General features: G+C 38.1%; 2 protein-coding genes and 1 pseudogene across 3 annotated transcripts in view; 1 reads left to right on the top strand and 2 right to left on the bottom strand.

The window, feature by feature from the left end:
* The window catches only part of LOC141562101 (serotransferrin-like), a 29940-nt gene extending 29096 nt beyond the window's left edge, over positions 1-844 (bottom strand). The window contains exon 1 of the mRNA XM_074302110.1: positions 616-844. Coding sequence (XP_074158211.1) covers positions 616-844 — 229 coding nt within the window. The remainder of the gene's footprint in view (positions 1-615) is intronic.
* The window catches only part of LOC141561674 (serotransferrin-like), a 33703-nt gene that overhangs the window by 17542 nt on the left and 185 nt on the right, over positions 1-15976 (bottom strand). Inside the window, exons 2-6 of one of the 2 annotated variants that reach the window (XM_074301573.1) lie at positions 13869-14032; positions 12704-12794; positions 12030-12083; positions 11310-11462; positions 10469-10616 (exon numbers count right to left, since the gene is read on the bottom strand). In XM_074301573.1, coding sequence (XP_074157674.1) covers positions 11455-11462; positions 12030-12083; positions 12704-12794; positions 13869-14032 — 317 coding nt within the window. In that variant the 3' untranslated portion in view covers positions 10469-10616; positions 11310-11454. Of the gene's footprint in view, positions 1-10468; positions 10617-11309; positions 11463-11910; positions 12084-12703; positions 12795-13868; positions 14033-15976 lie in introns of those variants that run through there. The other variant, XM_074301572.1, reaches the window with a different exon arrangement.
* Positions 1418-2257, top strand: LOC141561668 (ran-specific GTPase-activating protein pseudogene; annotated as a pseudogene).

Genomic DNA, 15976 nt, shown 5'->3' with positions numbered 1-15976 from the left:
TCTTTTTTTTGCTGAGGCAATTGGGGTTAAGTGATTTGCCCAGGGGTCACATAGTTAGGAAGTATTGAGTGACAGAAGCCAGATTTGAAATCAGCTCCTCTTGATTTCAGGGCCAGCACTCTATGTATTCACTGTGCCATCTCACTGCCCTTTCCCTCTATGTTCCAAGCAGCTGCTTTGTCAGCATAATTCTGTCTCCCCCCTAACCCTCCCCCAAGCCCCTTTTTGAGGAAAGCCCTTTTTCCAGAATTACTGAGAACTAAGAGCTTCTTTGCAGTAGCTAGGTGGCACTACAGTGCACAGAGTGTTAAGCCTAGAATTAGGAAGAATCATCTTCCCAAGTTCAAATCCGCCCTCAGCTCCCAAGCAAGTCAGTTAACTCTGTAGCCTCAGTTTCCTCATGTGTACATTCATCTGGAGAAGGAAATGGCAAATCACTCCAGGATCTCTGCCAAGGAAACCGCAATGGGGTCATAAAGAACCAGACAAGACTGAAACAACTGAACAATAACAAGAATTTCTTAGAGACCCTCATGGAAAGGAAACAAAGTAAGAGTATTGGTGGAGAGCAGAGACAGCATTCTTCCATTCTCTTTCAGGCAGACAGTCACACACCCTCCACCACTAACAAGGGCTTGTGACCTCCTGAGATGGCCTTGACACAATCCATGTGGGAGGTTTTCATGATGCAGGCCAGACTGGGACTGTTGGTGGTCTTTAAGGCTTCCTTAAATTCATGACATTTCTTCAGCTCATTTTGTGATATGGCACACCATCTTACTTGTCGATCTGTAGAAGCCAGGCACAGCCCTAAAGGAGAAAAGCCAGAGGGGAATGAGTTCATGGCCACACTAACTTCTCTCAACCAGGAACAGAGAAGGTGTCCTCTATCCCAGGTCCTGCATCTTCCAGAAAGGAGCTCAGAGAACAAGATCTCCAGTGCTTGCTTGAAAGAGAGGAGACTGTGCCCACCAAATAGTTGAACAAAGCTAGTAACTGGACCTGGATTAATTATCAGCTCATCCAAGCCACAAAATTTAATTTCTGAGATGCCTCACCTTTACTTCCAAAGCTAGGGAAGGACTCAAGGGATAGGAAAAAGTTTTTACTCCCTCCTCTCTCCCCATTATTTTCCTCCTCATCAGTGGTTCTTTTTTTGAAGGCGGGATAATGGAAGGGAGTTGTTTTGTTAGTGTTGCTGTTATTTTTTTCCATGAAATCTTTCAATAGGAAGCATAAAATAAAATATAGAGGATTTCAAAGGAAACCAACTATATTAAATACAGTTAAAAAAAAGTATCTGCAAACCCCAAGTTAAGAACCTTTAACTTAGGGGAAATTAGGTGGAACAATGAACAGATCCTGAAGTTAGGAGGGCCTGAGTTCAAATCCAGCTCCTGACATTTACTAACACTAGACAATTCACTTAATCTTGATTGTTTAAAAAAAAATTCTTACTTACAGAAAGGCTCAAATCAGCTTTTTCAATGTGTTAAGTTAATCTTTCAAGATCCATGGTTCCCGGACTTTAGTCCTTACTTCACTCCCTCCTAAAATGGAAAGGAATGTTATTAAATTAGGATCCAGGCTTTTTCTCTGCTGTTTCTTCATTGAGGTCCAGCTCCTGTGGAAGGTTAGCCTCTGAAGACATGACTGATTGAGATGAACCCTAATCCAGAGAATGTGGATGACTCAAACTATGATCCACAGTTTGAGCCCATAGTGCCTCTTCCTGAGCAGGAGATCAAGACTCTTGAAGAAGATGAAGAGCTTTTTATGATTTGGGCCACGTAGTTCTGATTTGCATCTGAGAATGATCTTTCCAAATGGAAAGAGCTAGGAGCAGGTAACACAAATCTACTGAAACACAAGGAGAAGGGGATGATTTGCCTCCTCCTGAGAAGGGACAAAATTTTGAATATCTGTGCAAATCACCATTTGACACCATTGCTGGAGCTGAAGGCCAATGCAGGCAGTGCTCAAAGGGCCTGGGTCTGAAACACACATGTTGACTTTGTTGATTAAAATCCCAAGCCTAAATGTGATCCAGTTCCTAAATGCAGCAAATGCCCTGAAGCTTAAGTCAAAATATGAAAATAAGGAATATACAGAAGGAAGAATAGGTAACAAGAGCAGGCATAGTAGCATCAAAAATGGGGCGAGGAAGTTCTCAGAACTGTCCATGAATAAGGTGAAAGAGGAGAAGGAAAAGAAACAATTTAGACAAAAGCTGGAGGTGCCCAAGGAGGAAACCTAGCACCATAATGTATTAAACTTGTAGGCCTCACTTTCTTTCTTTTAATTTAATTTTTTTTCTTTCTTTCTTTTTTATTAACAAGGGACATTATTTTAAAAACTGAATTCCAGCCTCCAGGTTGTTTTCTAAGTTTTTACTCTGCTGAAGGTGTCTTCAGCAAACCCATTCCCATAACTTTATTTTCCATGTGGAAACACTTAGTAATAATATATCCAAAAGAGTAAATAAAACTTTGGAAAGCTAGAAAAAGGGCATTCATCAAGTATTCAATTAAATAGGAATTTATTTAACATAAATAGATAACAGATAGATAATAATCTATGTGAAATGGCACAAATGAAACAGTCCCTGCACTCCTTTGGAGCTTAGATTCTAATAGTGGGATTAAACATTCATTGTAAGTCAGACTAGCATAAGAAAAAGTAAGGATGAAGAAAGCATTAACAAGTAGGGATGGAGAGAAAGGAAAGGGAGCTTTCATCAAGAAGGTGGTACCCAAATTAAACCTTGAATTAGACAAGGATTCTGAGAGGTGGAAATATATTCCAGCTAGAGGGAATGCTTGTGAAAATTCACTGAGGTGAAGATGGAGTATAGATGTAACTTTGGCTTCAAGTGTAGAACAGTAGTATACAAGTCTCCTTCTTGGCAGAATGATGATAATGGTACATGCCTGTGCCAGGGAACGTTGGTGTAAGAGCTTGAGAGAAGAGAAATGTGCTTCCTAATTCCATAGAAAATACATGTACTGACAAACTCTATGAGGAGAAATTCAGAGGTAAAGAGAATAAAGCCTGGAAAGAAGCCATGTAGGTGAAAATCAGGGCTTCAGTATATCCTCAATTTCCAGTTTGGTTTACACTAAAAAGTTTAAAGAATTTTCCTTTGGGTGAGATCAGAGTCTTTTGTATGAATGGAGATAACTTCTTCCCAGTAGGAGAAATTGTTAACTTTAATTGTTAATTGGCATATTTTAATCCATGTAGCTTCTATTATTTCTGCTTAGTATTTACTTGGATAAATGGATTTACTCACTATTCACTAACTATTATAGTCTTTTTCATGATTAACATTGGTCAAGAAGGTCTTCAAATTCAAGCTTGAGGTATCCCTTTGAAAGGATAGTGTGGCAGTGAAATTCAACACAAGTGTTTGCTTCTATTCTCCCCACCTCATTCTTGCCTCAAGAGAGCTCACAATCAATTTGTATTTGCAATTGTTGTTGTTCAGTCATGCCCTGCTCTTTATGACCTCATTTAATGATTTCTTGGCAGAAATATTAGAGTAAATGTCCTGTTCTTCTCCAGTTCATTTTACAGATGAAGAAATTGAGACAATAAGGGTGAAGTGACTTGCTAATTCTTACAACTTGTAAATATCTGAGGTCAGATTTGAACTTAGGAAGATGAGGTTTTTGATTCCAGGCCCAGCACTCTATTCACTGTGCATCACTACCACAGAAAGTTCCGTGGGACAATGCACTGAATATTGAACTTGGAGTCAGATGAACCACTGAATATGTAGACCTTTCTTAAGGTCAGATATTCCCAAATTTCTAAGTAGATAAAGGCAAGTACTAGACAATGGAGACAATATACAATAGGTAGACTTTATATAGAGTTTTAAAGTTTACAAAGCACTTTATATGTATTGTCAATTCATTTGATCCTTACTTATGATGAAGTGCCAGCACTATCCCCATTTCATAGATGGAGAAATTTCAGTAGAGAGGTTAATATTTTCCCAGAATCACACTGCTTGCAAGCGTCTAAGGCAACACTCAGTCCCCTGAGTGGGAAATTTTACCCATAGCATCTGCATCTATGCTGTCATAATCAGTTAAGTCTCCACAGCTTCATTGTGGCTTGGATGTCTTTTTTGCTTTGGGACATCATAGGCGGCTTGTTTGTCTCTGGGGTATCCCTATATAGTCCTGGTCCTGGAAAGAACCTCCAACTCCCACCAAATGTTTTTCCAAGTCTATTTATACCAATCCTTAGCCCCGCTTTGGTCACATGGCTTTTTGAAAATTGGAGTCAGTGTTCCCCAATGAATGTTTACACATATTTCCCAAGTGTCCTGGGAAATTTAATCATCTTTTGATTTTGGATATTTTTATCATAGAAATACTTTACAGGTGAGGGGGTAGCGAGAGACTTGGAGAGTTATTGGGTTAATAAGCAGCAGAGTTAAGATTCCAACTGGGATGGTGTGACTTCAAGTTCAGGGCTCCTTTATGGGTACAAAGTATATACCAAGTCTGCTGGTAGGGATACTCTTTCTCCTGTGTGGTTCTAGAAGCACAAAGATAAAGTCTGTTGTTGTTGGGTTGTTCCACCCCCCCCCCCTTTTTTTTTCTACACTCCATTCGAACCATCTGATTGTATAATATTACTTTATAAAGGAAAGGTTACACTTGCTTAGATTACAGCTTATTTTAGAATCATATAATACTAACTTTGAAAGGAACTTTTCAGATCATTCAGTCCAGCCTTCTCATTTGACAGATGAGAAAGTTAAAGGCCAAAAACATAAAGTGGCATTCAAAGCCACCCAACCCCAAATGCCAAAAACAAAAATTTCCTTTTCCTTCCCTTCCCCTTTCCCTACCTCCTTTCCCTTCTTCCTTCCTTTCTCTTCCTCTTTTCCTCTCCCTTCCGTTGTGCTATCCTCTTCTAACTAGGAGAACAAACTAAAAGGCCGCTAAGTGCCACAGCTAAGTTGGAGCTCTGGGCTTGAAGTCAGGAAGTTCAAATCCAGCTTCAGATACTTACTAGCTGTGTGATACTGAGCAAGTAACTTAATGTCTGTTTACTTTGGTCTTCTCAACTGTAAAATGTAAAAAAAATTTTAAAAATTACAGCATTATCCTCCCAAGGTTGTGAGGATCAAATGAAATAATATTTGTAAAGCTCTTAACACAGCGCTTGACACAGAGTAACCATCATATAAATGCTTATTCCCTCTCTTCCCTTCTCTTGCACTGTGATTGTCTCATATCAACAGTTCTGCAGCAGGGTAGGAATGGGCAGGAACGTATAGATGTGTAGGTTACTCTCAGACTCATCAGAGTCCGTAGTTAAGGCAAATCACCAAGAATTTTTATTTGCTGTTGATCAGTTCTGTCCAACTTTTCATGACCTCATGTAGAGTTTCTTAGCGAGGATACTGGGCTGGTTTGCCATGTCCTTCTTCAGCTCATTTTACAGAGGAGGAAACTGAGGCAAACAGGGTTAAGTGACTTGTCCCGCTGGTTAAGGTCTATAGTTAGATTTGAACTGAGGAAGATGAGTCTTTTGAATCCAGGCCTAGCACTCTATATACTGCACCACCTAACAAGCAGCTATTAACTGCTAGGTTAAATATTGGAGACACCTCTCCCCCCTCCAAAAAATAAAGCATTAAGATCTGTAGGAGTTCACATTCTAATGAGAAGTCATACACAATTGAAATGACTAAAAAATATTATGAAAAATTCAACTTAGAAGCTCCTCAAATTGGTCAGGGAAATCCCCAATGAACTATCTACATCAGTTTCCCCACCCTCATGTTTCTTCTTTCATTTAGTTGAATTTTAGATGAGATTCTCCAGGAAAGGTTTTGGGGAAGCCTTACTTACTTCATTCAGCAGCTCCTTCCCAATGTATATCTTAGAGTGAATTACTACTGCCAATGGCTACTCACATCTGCATTATGGTAATTATTACTTTCATTTTCTGAAAGTGATGTCTTCTGATTGTCTCCAAGTTATGGGGAAATGTCCTGCTTAGGCCTTATACCCTGCACTAGCACGATTTGTTAGGATTTTAAGTTTTCAGAAGTTCTTTCCTCATCAGCTCATCAAGGAGGGGCAGGTTGTTCCAGTGTTTTAGTATGTTAGTTTTGGAATATGAAGAGCTGAGCTGAACTTCAGCTCTGCCATTGTTATCTGTGTGACCTTGAATAAATCACTTAAATGCCTCTGGGCCTTCCTTTATAAATCAAGGGCATTGGACTACATGATCTTATCTCTAAATCTCTATTTCAATTTTTATTATTCTCATTTTTCAGAGGAAGCAAATGGGGCTCAGTAAGGTTGTAAGTGATCTGCTCATGTTCATAGTGATCATGGCAAAACTGAGGCTTAAACCTGGAGGAGACTCTTTAGCCAAATGTTCTTTTTCACTAAACCACACAACTGGGAAGGAAAGGACTACAACAAGTAGAAATGGCAACAGGAGATTAGAGACTTTAACAAAGGATAACCAGCAACAGAAAAGAAGTTACTATTGAGGGGGCAGCCTATTTGAATAGGGGATCTTCCCAGACTTCTTGGAGCAAGATAGAGTAGAGAGTGAGGTGGGCAAGCCTGAACCTCATGATGAAGACATTTAATTGCACTCGACTTGTGATGGGGAAGGGAAGAGGACTGAGGATGGGAAGAGTAAGCCAGTTCTTCACACGGAAATCTCTTAGAAGAAAGATCCAAGGGGACAGAGCTTAAGGAGGAAAGCAGCCCAGGGCACCTTGTTTTCAGTAATTAAGCCTAGTGAACTTCAACAAGGAATTTGCTGTACATAATTATGGTTCTTTTGTTTCTCCTGTCAATGAGGGGATTTCTGTCTATAATATGGGATTGTTTACTTTATTCTTTCTGTCTCTCTGTCTCTGTCTCTATCTCCACCTCTGTCTCTGTATCTTTGTCTTTCTCGTCTCTTTCGGTCTCCATCTCTATCTCTGACTATCTCTCTCTGTTTCTGTCTCTATCTCTGTCTCTCTTTGTTTCCTTCTCAATCACTGTCTCTCTCATAGCCTCTCTATGCATACAAAGTAATTTCCTTAGTGCCTACCCACTTTGCCCTCCTGACTTTCCTTGACAGAAAATTTTATTTCCTTATTGATTCAGGTAAGAAGAAGATTTCTGCTGTTTCTTGTTCCATGTTTTGTTTTCAGTGGAGATTACAGAAACACAGATTGTTCTTTTGGGGAGGCGTTTGGGTAGCTGCTGATCATGAACAGTGTCGACAGGTTTCCTTTCTTCACTATGGTCGATTTTGGCTTTTGACATTCTTGAGACATAGTCATTATCTTCCAAAAGTCGAACATGATTACATCCACATGTGTACTCTTTTTACTGATATAGACGACCATCTTTATACGCCTTAGGAGAAAGTGGAACTGAAAAAATTATTTAAAAAAAATTTAGAATTCTTCAAAGAAAATTATTAAAATGTTCTTGTCCTTTGACCCAAAGAGCCTACTCTTAGTAGATAAAGAATAAAATGAAACTTCCAAAGGATCTATATGTACCAAAATACCACAGTAGCTCTAGAGGCTCTTATCTTCTTGGTGGATTAAAATTGAAAAAAATCTTTCCTTCTATTGGGTAATGATTAAACAAATTATAGGATCTGTAGGTGATGGAATATTCACATCCATAAGAAATAATAAAATAGACATTTTCAGAGGAAACTAGAAAGGTATTTTTGAACTGATGCAAAGCAAAGTGAGCAAAACTAGGAAGATAAGCTATATAATGGCAGGATTATGAAGAAATTTAACTTTGAAAGACTTTAGTATTCTGATCAATGTAGTGATAAAAACCTCGAGGTGAAATATGCTACTCACTTCTTCTGAGGAAATGATAAATTTAAAAAAGCACAGAGACAGGAGCATACATTTTTGGGTGTGGCCAATATAGGAATTTATTTTTACTGCACTATACATATTTATTATGCAACTCTTATTTATTTTATTCAGTAGGAGAGGGGCAGTGAAAGGAGCAGATTATGATGCATGTGAAAATAAATATTTTTTAAAAGAAAGTCCCTCTATATGAATAAAATATTATATAATGAAATAAAATCTTTACAAAATATTTTATTTTTATCCTGGTAAAGACTGGCCAACAATCAAGTTATTGTGCATCATATATCACTAAGTAGAGTCAAAGTTATCAGCGATTAATTATAGAACAAAAAGAAGCCAAGGCTTTAGTCACCATAATCCATTTTGATCAATCATAATTTATTCAGTGTGTTAGCTGATAATACAAAATTACATTAAACAAACACAAAATACTTTACAGGTTTATATTGTTTATTCCCTCCTCTGAAAATACCTGTATAACACAACCTCCTTGGGCCTCAGTCTTCTGTATCTGAAGAGGATACACTCTGTGATCTGTAAGGTTCCTTCTGCTAAGAGCCAAAGATGCTGTACACTTGGCTGACATTATAATTTTTCCCCCAATAGCAGGATGCCATCGAAAGCATGTTGGGTTGGGTTGGAAATCAGAAAAGATCAGTTCAAATTTTAGTTTTGTCACTCATAGCCTATGTGATCTTGGACAAGTCCCATGATCTCTCGGTGCCTTATATAGAAAATAGAGGGTTTACCTTTTGAGACTCTTCTAGTATTAATTAATAATCTATGATTCCATGACCCCTTTTAGAAGGCTAGCCTTCCCAGCATGATGAAGACCCCATGTCAAGCATCTCCTCGGACATGTGTTAGCTTTTAAGCACTGTGTTCTGGGTAACCTTTCAAGGTTATAAATTAGATAAACTTGTCTGTGCTTAGCAGAAGGAATTTCCTACAACAATGATATCACGGGTCTCTCTTCACAGGCTGCCTTTGAGAAAAGTGCATTTTCAGAATCACTGAGCACTAAGAATTTTCTTGGAGCAGCCAGGTGGCACCATAGTGCACAGAATGCTACGCCTAGAGTCAGGAACTGATTGCAGATCTTGGGCAATTCACTTCACCCTGTTTGCCTCAATTTCCTCACCTGTAAAATTAATTGGAGAAGCAAATGGCAAACTGCTCCAGTGTCTATGCCAAGGAAATCTGAGATGGGGTCACAAAGAGGCAGACACGACTGAAGTGACTGAACACCAGCAACTTTTGAGATCAGTCCCAAAGTGGAACGAACACCTCAGGTAAGTGACCTATCTATCTCACTGCCCAGAGTCTAGATCATTTCTTAGATGTTAGGGAAAAAATTTCTTCTGGGACATAAATCGGATTGGATGGTTACTGAGCATCTTTCTAATTCTGAGATTCAATAATTCATTCCATGATAATAAAAGAGGCAAAGTAATCACAGTACTAAACTGAGATCTAGAATAGCCTTAGCGAATACTTTTGGGCCAACTTTATTTTTACAGAGAACAAACTGAAGCTTAATGTATTCAACATTATACAGGTAAATAAGTATCAGAGGACAGCCTAGGTTTTCTGACTCCACAATCTGTATTCTTTCCAATGCAGAATGCTACCTTTTCCTTTAGCTGTTCAACTTCTAATGTTTCCTATCTTTACTCCAACTAAGAGGCATTAAAAGGCCACATTGCCCATCAGACTGTTAGGGAAAAAAATCCAACAGCCACCCAACACATTTGATGATGCTGGCAAATGACCAAATGTACAGAGCCACTGATCTGGACTACATCCTATGGACCTGGTCTAAAATCCTCAGTGAGAGTGAGGAGACCTCACTAGTAGTCATGGATCTGCCCCTAACCAGCTGCACAATCCTGAGCAAATCACATAAGGTTTCTCCACTTCAATTTCCCCATCTATAAAAAGATAAAAGTAGATTAGAAAAATTCAGGGCTTCTTAAACTTTTCCACTCATGGCCCTTTTTCACCCAAGAAATTTTTCATGGCCCCGAATATAACAAGTATATAAAATGATTCAATCATAATTTCATGACCCCCACATTACAAGATCCCAGTTTAAGAAGCTGGGGACTAGATGATCAATAAGAGCCCCTTCTGATCTATGATTTTACAATTTAACTATTAATCCTGTGCCAGTACATTTTCATCTCTGCATTCCTGGGAAAGAATTTATAAGCTGTAAGAATGAACAATCCATGACAAAAGGCCTGAATCCAAGAGAAGAGGAAGTACATCAATGGGAGTGACAAAAGACCTGAGTCCAAGAGAACAAGAAGGAAAGCAATGGGAAACCAAGGTATCTTGAGGAATCTTACAGATAAGAGTATCTTTTTTGGATATCAGGGACACTTGGATCCCTGATCATGTCATTGTGTGCATCTTTCAGTTTCTTTGAAAGACTATTTCCTAAAGCTGATACTCTTCTAAGTATAGCCCAGAGCTGTAAAGCAGAAGGAAGAGTTAATGTATTGGAAAGATGTTGAGAATAAAAGGAAGAAGAGACTGATATTGGTGATGGTATTTTAGGGTTGGGTTTAATACACTTACCTAAAAGCCCCATTGTAGCCATAGTAGTTTTCTCTGGTACTAGAAGCACATTTATCCAAAATTGGTGAGTATCGATTGCCAATACATAAGGCACAGAGATTGGAAGTAACATCAGCACCAGGAGCACAAGATTCACTGAAGTATTTATCTACACAGAGAAAAGACAGTGGTTTCTACTTGAATAATATGAGTGCTTCCTTTTATTTCCCATGTTAAAAGCCTCTATTTTAAATTACATAATTGCCCCAATCAAATGAAGCCCAGAACCTGAAATAAATCAGAGGTTCAGAGATAAGGCAACATTGCAGGGAGAGAAGGTGACCCCCCCAACACACAGACCTGATGGTGATTTTTTTCTTTTTTAAAAATAGTTAAAATTTCATAAAAAAACCCAGAAAAAGACAGAACATGGTAAGTAAAAATATATATTGCCATGTGCCCAGCAGAATAACAATATTCAATATATTTCCATTTCAATAAAACAAAGAAGTCATATTTATGACTGTCTATTTTTTTTGTTCTTGCTTCCATCTAGGTTATTCTTTTGTTCTTTACTGTACACTTTTTACTTTATTCTTTTTTCAGATGGTGATTTAAAAAATCACTCAAGGCTCCTATTTAGAAAGTCAATTCATATACCACACCATAATCCAGGTACATTGGTGACTGCTTTTCTCCTTCAAATGTGTCCTTGATATGTTTTAACCTGATTCTACACGTATAGAAATATTTAGCACTCTCTACCACCCAAGGTAATGAGGGACTTCACAGTGTAAATTTCCCTAAGTCTCTAACAATTAGAGAAAATCAAACAAATAACTTCTTCAAAGAACCAGCTTACCAAATACACAGGAATGGGTTTGGTTGTATATCAGACCCATGGGAATGTTCCAACCAGCACTTCTGCCTACTGCTGTGTGGCAGGATTTCTTGTGTTTCAGTGAATTCCATGAGAGATCAGTACCTGACCTAACAACAGCCACAGCCTAATAACCTTGAAAATAACAGACACAAAAAAGCAATAGTTAGCATTATGAGCCATTCCAGAAAGGGCCATTTGATGCCACTAGACCAAACTTACTTCATGCCTTGGGGAAAACAGATATATAAATGTCCTCAGACTTATAGGAACCAGAGCATTGGAAGAACCTCAGTCTTTTACTTAATTTCTCATGACCAGAAAGTTATCCATACTACAACAAACTCAGCAAGTAGTCATCCAGACTATTCTCAAAAGACTTTCAATTAAAGAGAATCCTATTATTTCCTAAGGAAATCTCTCCCATTAACTATTTGCATTCAGTCATTTATCAGTAATATCTGACTCTTTGTGACCCCATTTGGGGTTTTCTTGGCAGGGACACTAGAGTAGCTTGAGTTTCCTTCTCCAGTTTATTTTACAGATGGAGAAACTGAGGTAATCAGAGTGAAGTGACATGCCCAGGGTAACACAACGATTAAGTTGTCTGGCTGGACTTGAACTCAGGAAGATGGACCCAGTGATCTATCCTGTGCCACCTGGCTAACCCTTCCATCGCTGGGTTTACCAATTCAGACTCACCCTGAGCAGGTTTATTCACACAGTCCTTCCCATGACTCTGTCCATCCTTAGGTGCTGAAAAAATAAAGAAGCCAAAGGAATGAATCTTCCATCTGCATTCACGAAATATCAGGTCTTCTTAAGCATGAGTGCTTATACCACTACAATGTCATTCCATTCCATTCCAATAAGGAGAATCCATTCCATTCTATTCAGGAGAATCTTTGATTCTCCACAGTTTAGAATAACATGAAAAATGAAAATTCATTCCTATTCAGCTAACTTTGCTTCCATTTTGATCCCACCCTTAGAGTGTTTTCTTTTTCTTTGTGCTTTTTGATCACTTCAGGGTTTATTAGAACCTTTGCATACCAGAAACAAGATATAGCATATGAACCTTTGTTATATATTTTTATATAGTATTTGACCTTTGCTATGTATGATATATATATGTATACATATATATATATATATATATATCATACATTGCAAAGGAAAAAAAAAGAGAAGGAGCTAACCTGAGCTCTATCAACTATCTCAGGGCTATAAATGTTTAAATGATTATTAGTGAGTCTAATTTATCCCTTTGCTATTTCCCACCTTTCTTCTGCTGCCCTAGTGAGAGCTCTGCATAAAATCTTTTGTTCAGAGCCTAGAGAGAGTCAAGCTAAAGGAGAAATATTCCCTCTACTTACTGTAGCTTTCTGCTAGGACAGGCACCAAACCACACTTGCCAGCAATGTAAACATATCCTCCATCAGTACTCATGGCATCAGCTTCCCCTTTCTGTGGAGGCAAAGTAAATCATTACAAAAACATTGTTTCACGGAGCCTAGGAGCCCTTCATCACGCCTGCCATCATATACACTTAGTGACAGGGTGATTGACTAGGGAGAAGGATGGGAAGTGTAGGAACTTAGGTAGAGTTTCATATGAGAAAATTACCTTGAATATCAACCTCATATAGCAGACCACAACTTTTAAAGTTATTTCTAAGGCTTCTGGCATCATAAACTTAGAGCTGGAAGTGATTTCCAAGGTATTCTAATTCAACCCCCTCATTTTATAAAAAAGGAAGAAACTCGACAGTCTAGGATCCAATACAGGAGACATAAAACACATGGTTTTAAAATATTACATTTTATAAGTACAAAGCTTTTACTACAGGAAAATCCCACTCTCTCTAACATGGGAAAGGGGGGGGGATTTCTTCTATACTAAGTGAAGGTACACAGAGAAGGGTACAATTCTGTAGTGGGCAATAACACGTCTTTATGTGCACATAACAATGAAAAAAACATAATTTCATTGAGGCAGGGAGTGAATTTTCCTGATGTTATCTACAAAGTACAAATTCTTTGACTCATCTCTGTCCTTATCACCACGCTAATAACACACTAGGGATGTCTAAGGAGACCCAGGCTTTTTTCTCAAGCACAGATTCCCAGGAGCACCCAAAAGCATTCACATATTAGTCTCTGACTATACTGAGTTCCTGGTCATGCAGGAAGGGACTCAAGTTGAGTGGCACAAAATGGACTGTCATGGGAAGTTGGTCTTTAATGTAATTCCCTAACAGAGTAGCTCAGATACAGAAGAAATACTGTGATTATTATCATTTTTTATCATCTTCCTTCTGTGGAAGGAAATTCCTACTTTGAATTAAAAGAGTTTAGAATTAGATGTTACTTTCAATATGACCTATACCAAACTTTCCATTTTCCAAGCAAGGAAACTAAGTTCCAGTGAGCCAACAATGTTTTCAGTCACACAATTGATAGAACTATTAAACAGGATTCTGATTCTCCTGGGTTAAAGAGCCCCAAAACACTGATGCTGTACCAAAATGGGAGCACCTACCATTATCTTGACAATGCAATCTTCAGAGTTTTCTCCTACTGCACATTCAATGACTCCTCTACTGAACACACTCCATTCATCACATTTTATCTTTTCATCATCATTTACTGTGCACCACGTCACCTTCTTGTCCCCTGAGGGATGAATCTTGTCTAGGTCATGACCTGGAAAAGAAGTCAAGAGTTTAAACCATTAATCTATCTTTAAAATGCACTATGCAAAAGCCTGAGCTATGACCAGTGAAAGAAGAAATGGCTTTCTGAAGGTTTGATCTTTTGAGTTTATTATGTATGGTAATACATTACAAAGTACATACAAACAAAGACCAGCGTCCTCAACTTAGGTCTGGGCCCTGAAAGCAAGGGTAGTTAGACATTTATACATTAAAAACAATTATTTAAATAAAGGCAATTAATCAGAAGGAAACAATACAACATTGAGTCACCTAATTGGATGAAAGAGTAGAGATTTTCTAACTTGGGAGGAAAAGCACAAACAGGTACAATTCTTGAAATCAAACTTGCTCCCCTTTGTATAAATAATCAGCACGGCAACAGTAACTGATTGATATGGAGCCAGTTTTCAGAGAAGAATTGCTTGAGATGTACAATTGTAAGAACTCTTACAGTTAGTTAATAAGAGAATCAGAATATAAGAAACAACACTGAATCACAGATCTAGACCTGAAAGAGCTCTCAGAGGCCATCTACTCCAACCCCTTCATTTTATAGAGGAATAAATGGAAGCAGAGAAAGTTTACACGACTTGGCCTAAGGTTCTGCAGGTAGCAAGCACTGTTTTTAACCTAGATGCTTCAACCCTAGAACAGACCATTTTTCATTTCCATTTCCACTCTCCCTATAGCTCGGATGTACTTTCCTTAAGTGTAATTAATAAGTATTAACTGTGTATATCAGATACATTCATATATACATATAAGATTTCCAAGATTCCTCCTGATTCCTCCTATTCCTGAAATTCTTTGATATATAATCGGATTCTCAAATGTATTATATGTATATATAAATATATATAATATATATAAATATAGATATGAATAATGTTTGATTCAAATATATGATTTCTAGGGTCTCTTCCCCTGACATTCCTTGATTCTGTACTTCCCTATTGATATCAACCAGGCATTGTGCTAGAGATTATGGATATTTAAAAAACAAAAGTAAAATATTCCAGAAGTTCACTTTCTAAATACTTTCTTTTCTTCTTTTATCTTTTTTTTTTCCTTTTTTGGCTGAGGCAACTGGGGTTAAATGACTTGCCCAGGGTCACATAGCTAGGGAGTGTTAAGTGTCCAGGCCATATTTGAACTCAAGTTCCCCTGACTTCAGGACTGGCACTCTATCCACTCCTCCACCTAGCTGCCCCCTAAATAATTACTAATTAACTGATTTGACCTGGCCTTTCAAGGACTTCCCTATAGGATTTTAGAGTGTCATTTTCCTTTGATGGCCTCTGTTTTTCATGTCTTTAAAATGAGGGAAACAAATATATGATCTCTAAGGCCTTTTATATCCTTGAAATTCCCTGACTATGATTAAGATTCTCAAACTTATGACATTTATATGATTGAGATCTTTCAAATATGTGATTCAAATATATGACTACGAAGGTCTCTTCTATCCCTGACAGTCCCTGATTCTGTACTTCCCTAGTGATATCAGCTAGAAACTATGACGGGTAGGAAGATTTTCTGAGTTGCTGCACTGAGGATCATAGATATGATTGGAGAGAGGCATTCTGAAAACTTTAGAAATAATACTGAATATAATGTAGAGCTTCTGTATGTAGTTCTTGAAATGTTTGCCCCCTGTCCTTCATCAGAACTAACTCTATAAAGCTCCTCGGCTCAGATGGCAAATAGAATCATCTGGCCTAACAATCTACAGGAGACTAGTACAAGAAAGCAATTTAACTCCTCCGAATTTCAGTTTCTCCATCTTGCCAAAGATTTTGAAGAAGGATCGGATGCCTGGAAGCATTATAATGTCTTACAATGACTGCAACTGAGTTAGAATCATGGACCCATATGCTAATAATTTACTGCTTGGGCCCCCACTCCCCATCTCTGAAATGGACCAGAGTCTGCT

The sequence above is a fragment of the Sminthopsis crassicaudata genome, chromosome 3 (assembly GCF_048593235.1).
Source record: "Sminthopsis crassicaudata isolate SCR6 chromosome 3, ASM4859323v1, whole genome shotgun sequence".
In the NCBI taxonomy this organism is placed as follows: domain Eukaryota; kingdom Metazoa; phylum Chordata; class Mammalia; order Dasyuromorphia; family Dasyuridae; genus Sminthopsis; species Sminthopsis crassicaudata.
The sequence above is the reverse complement of the archived record's forward strand: the minus strand, read 5'-3'. Positions and strand labels throughout refer to the sequence as shown.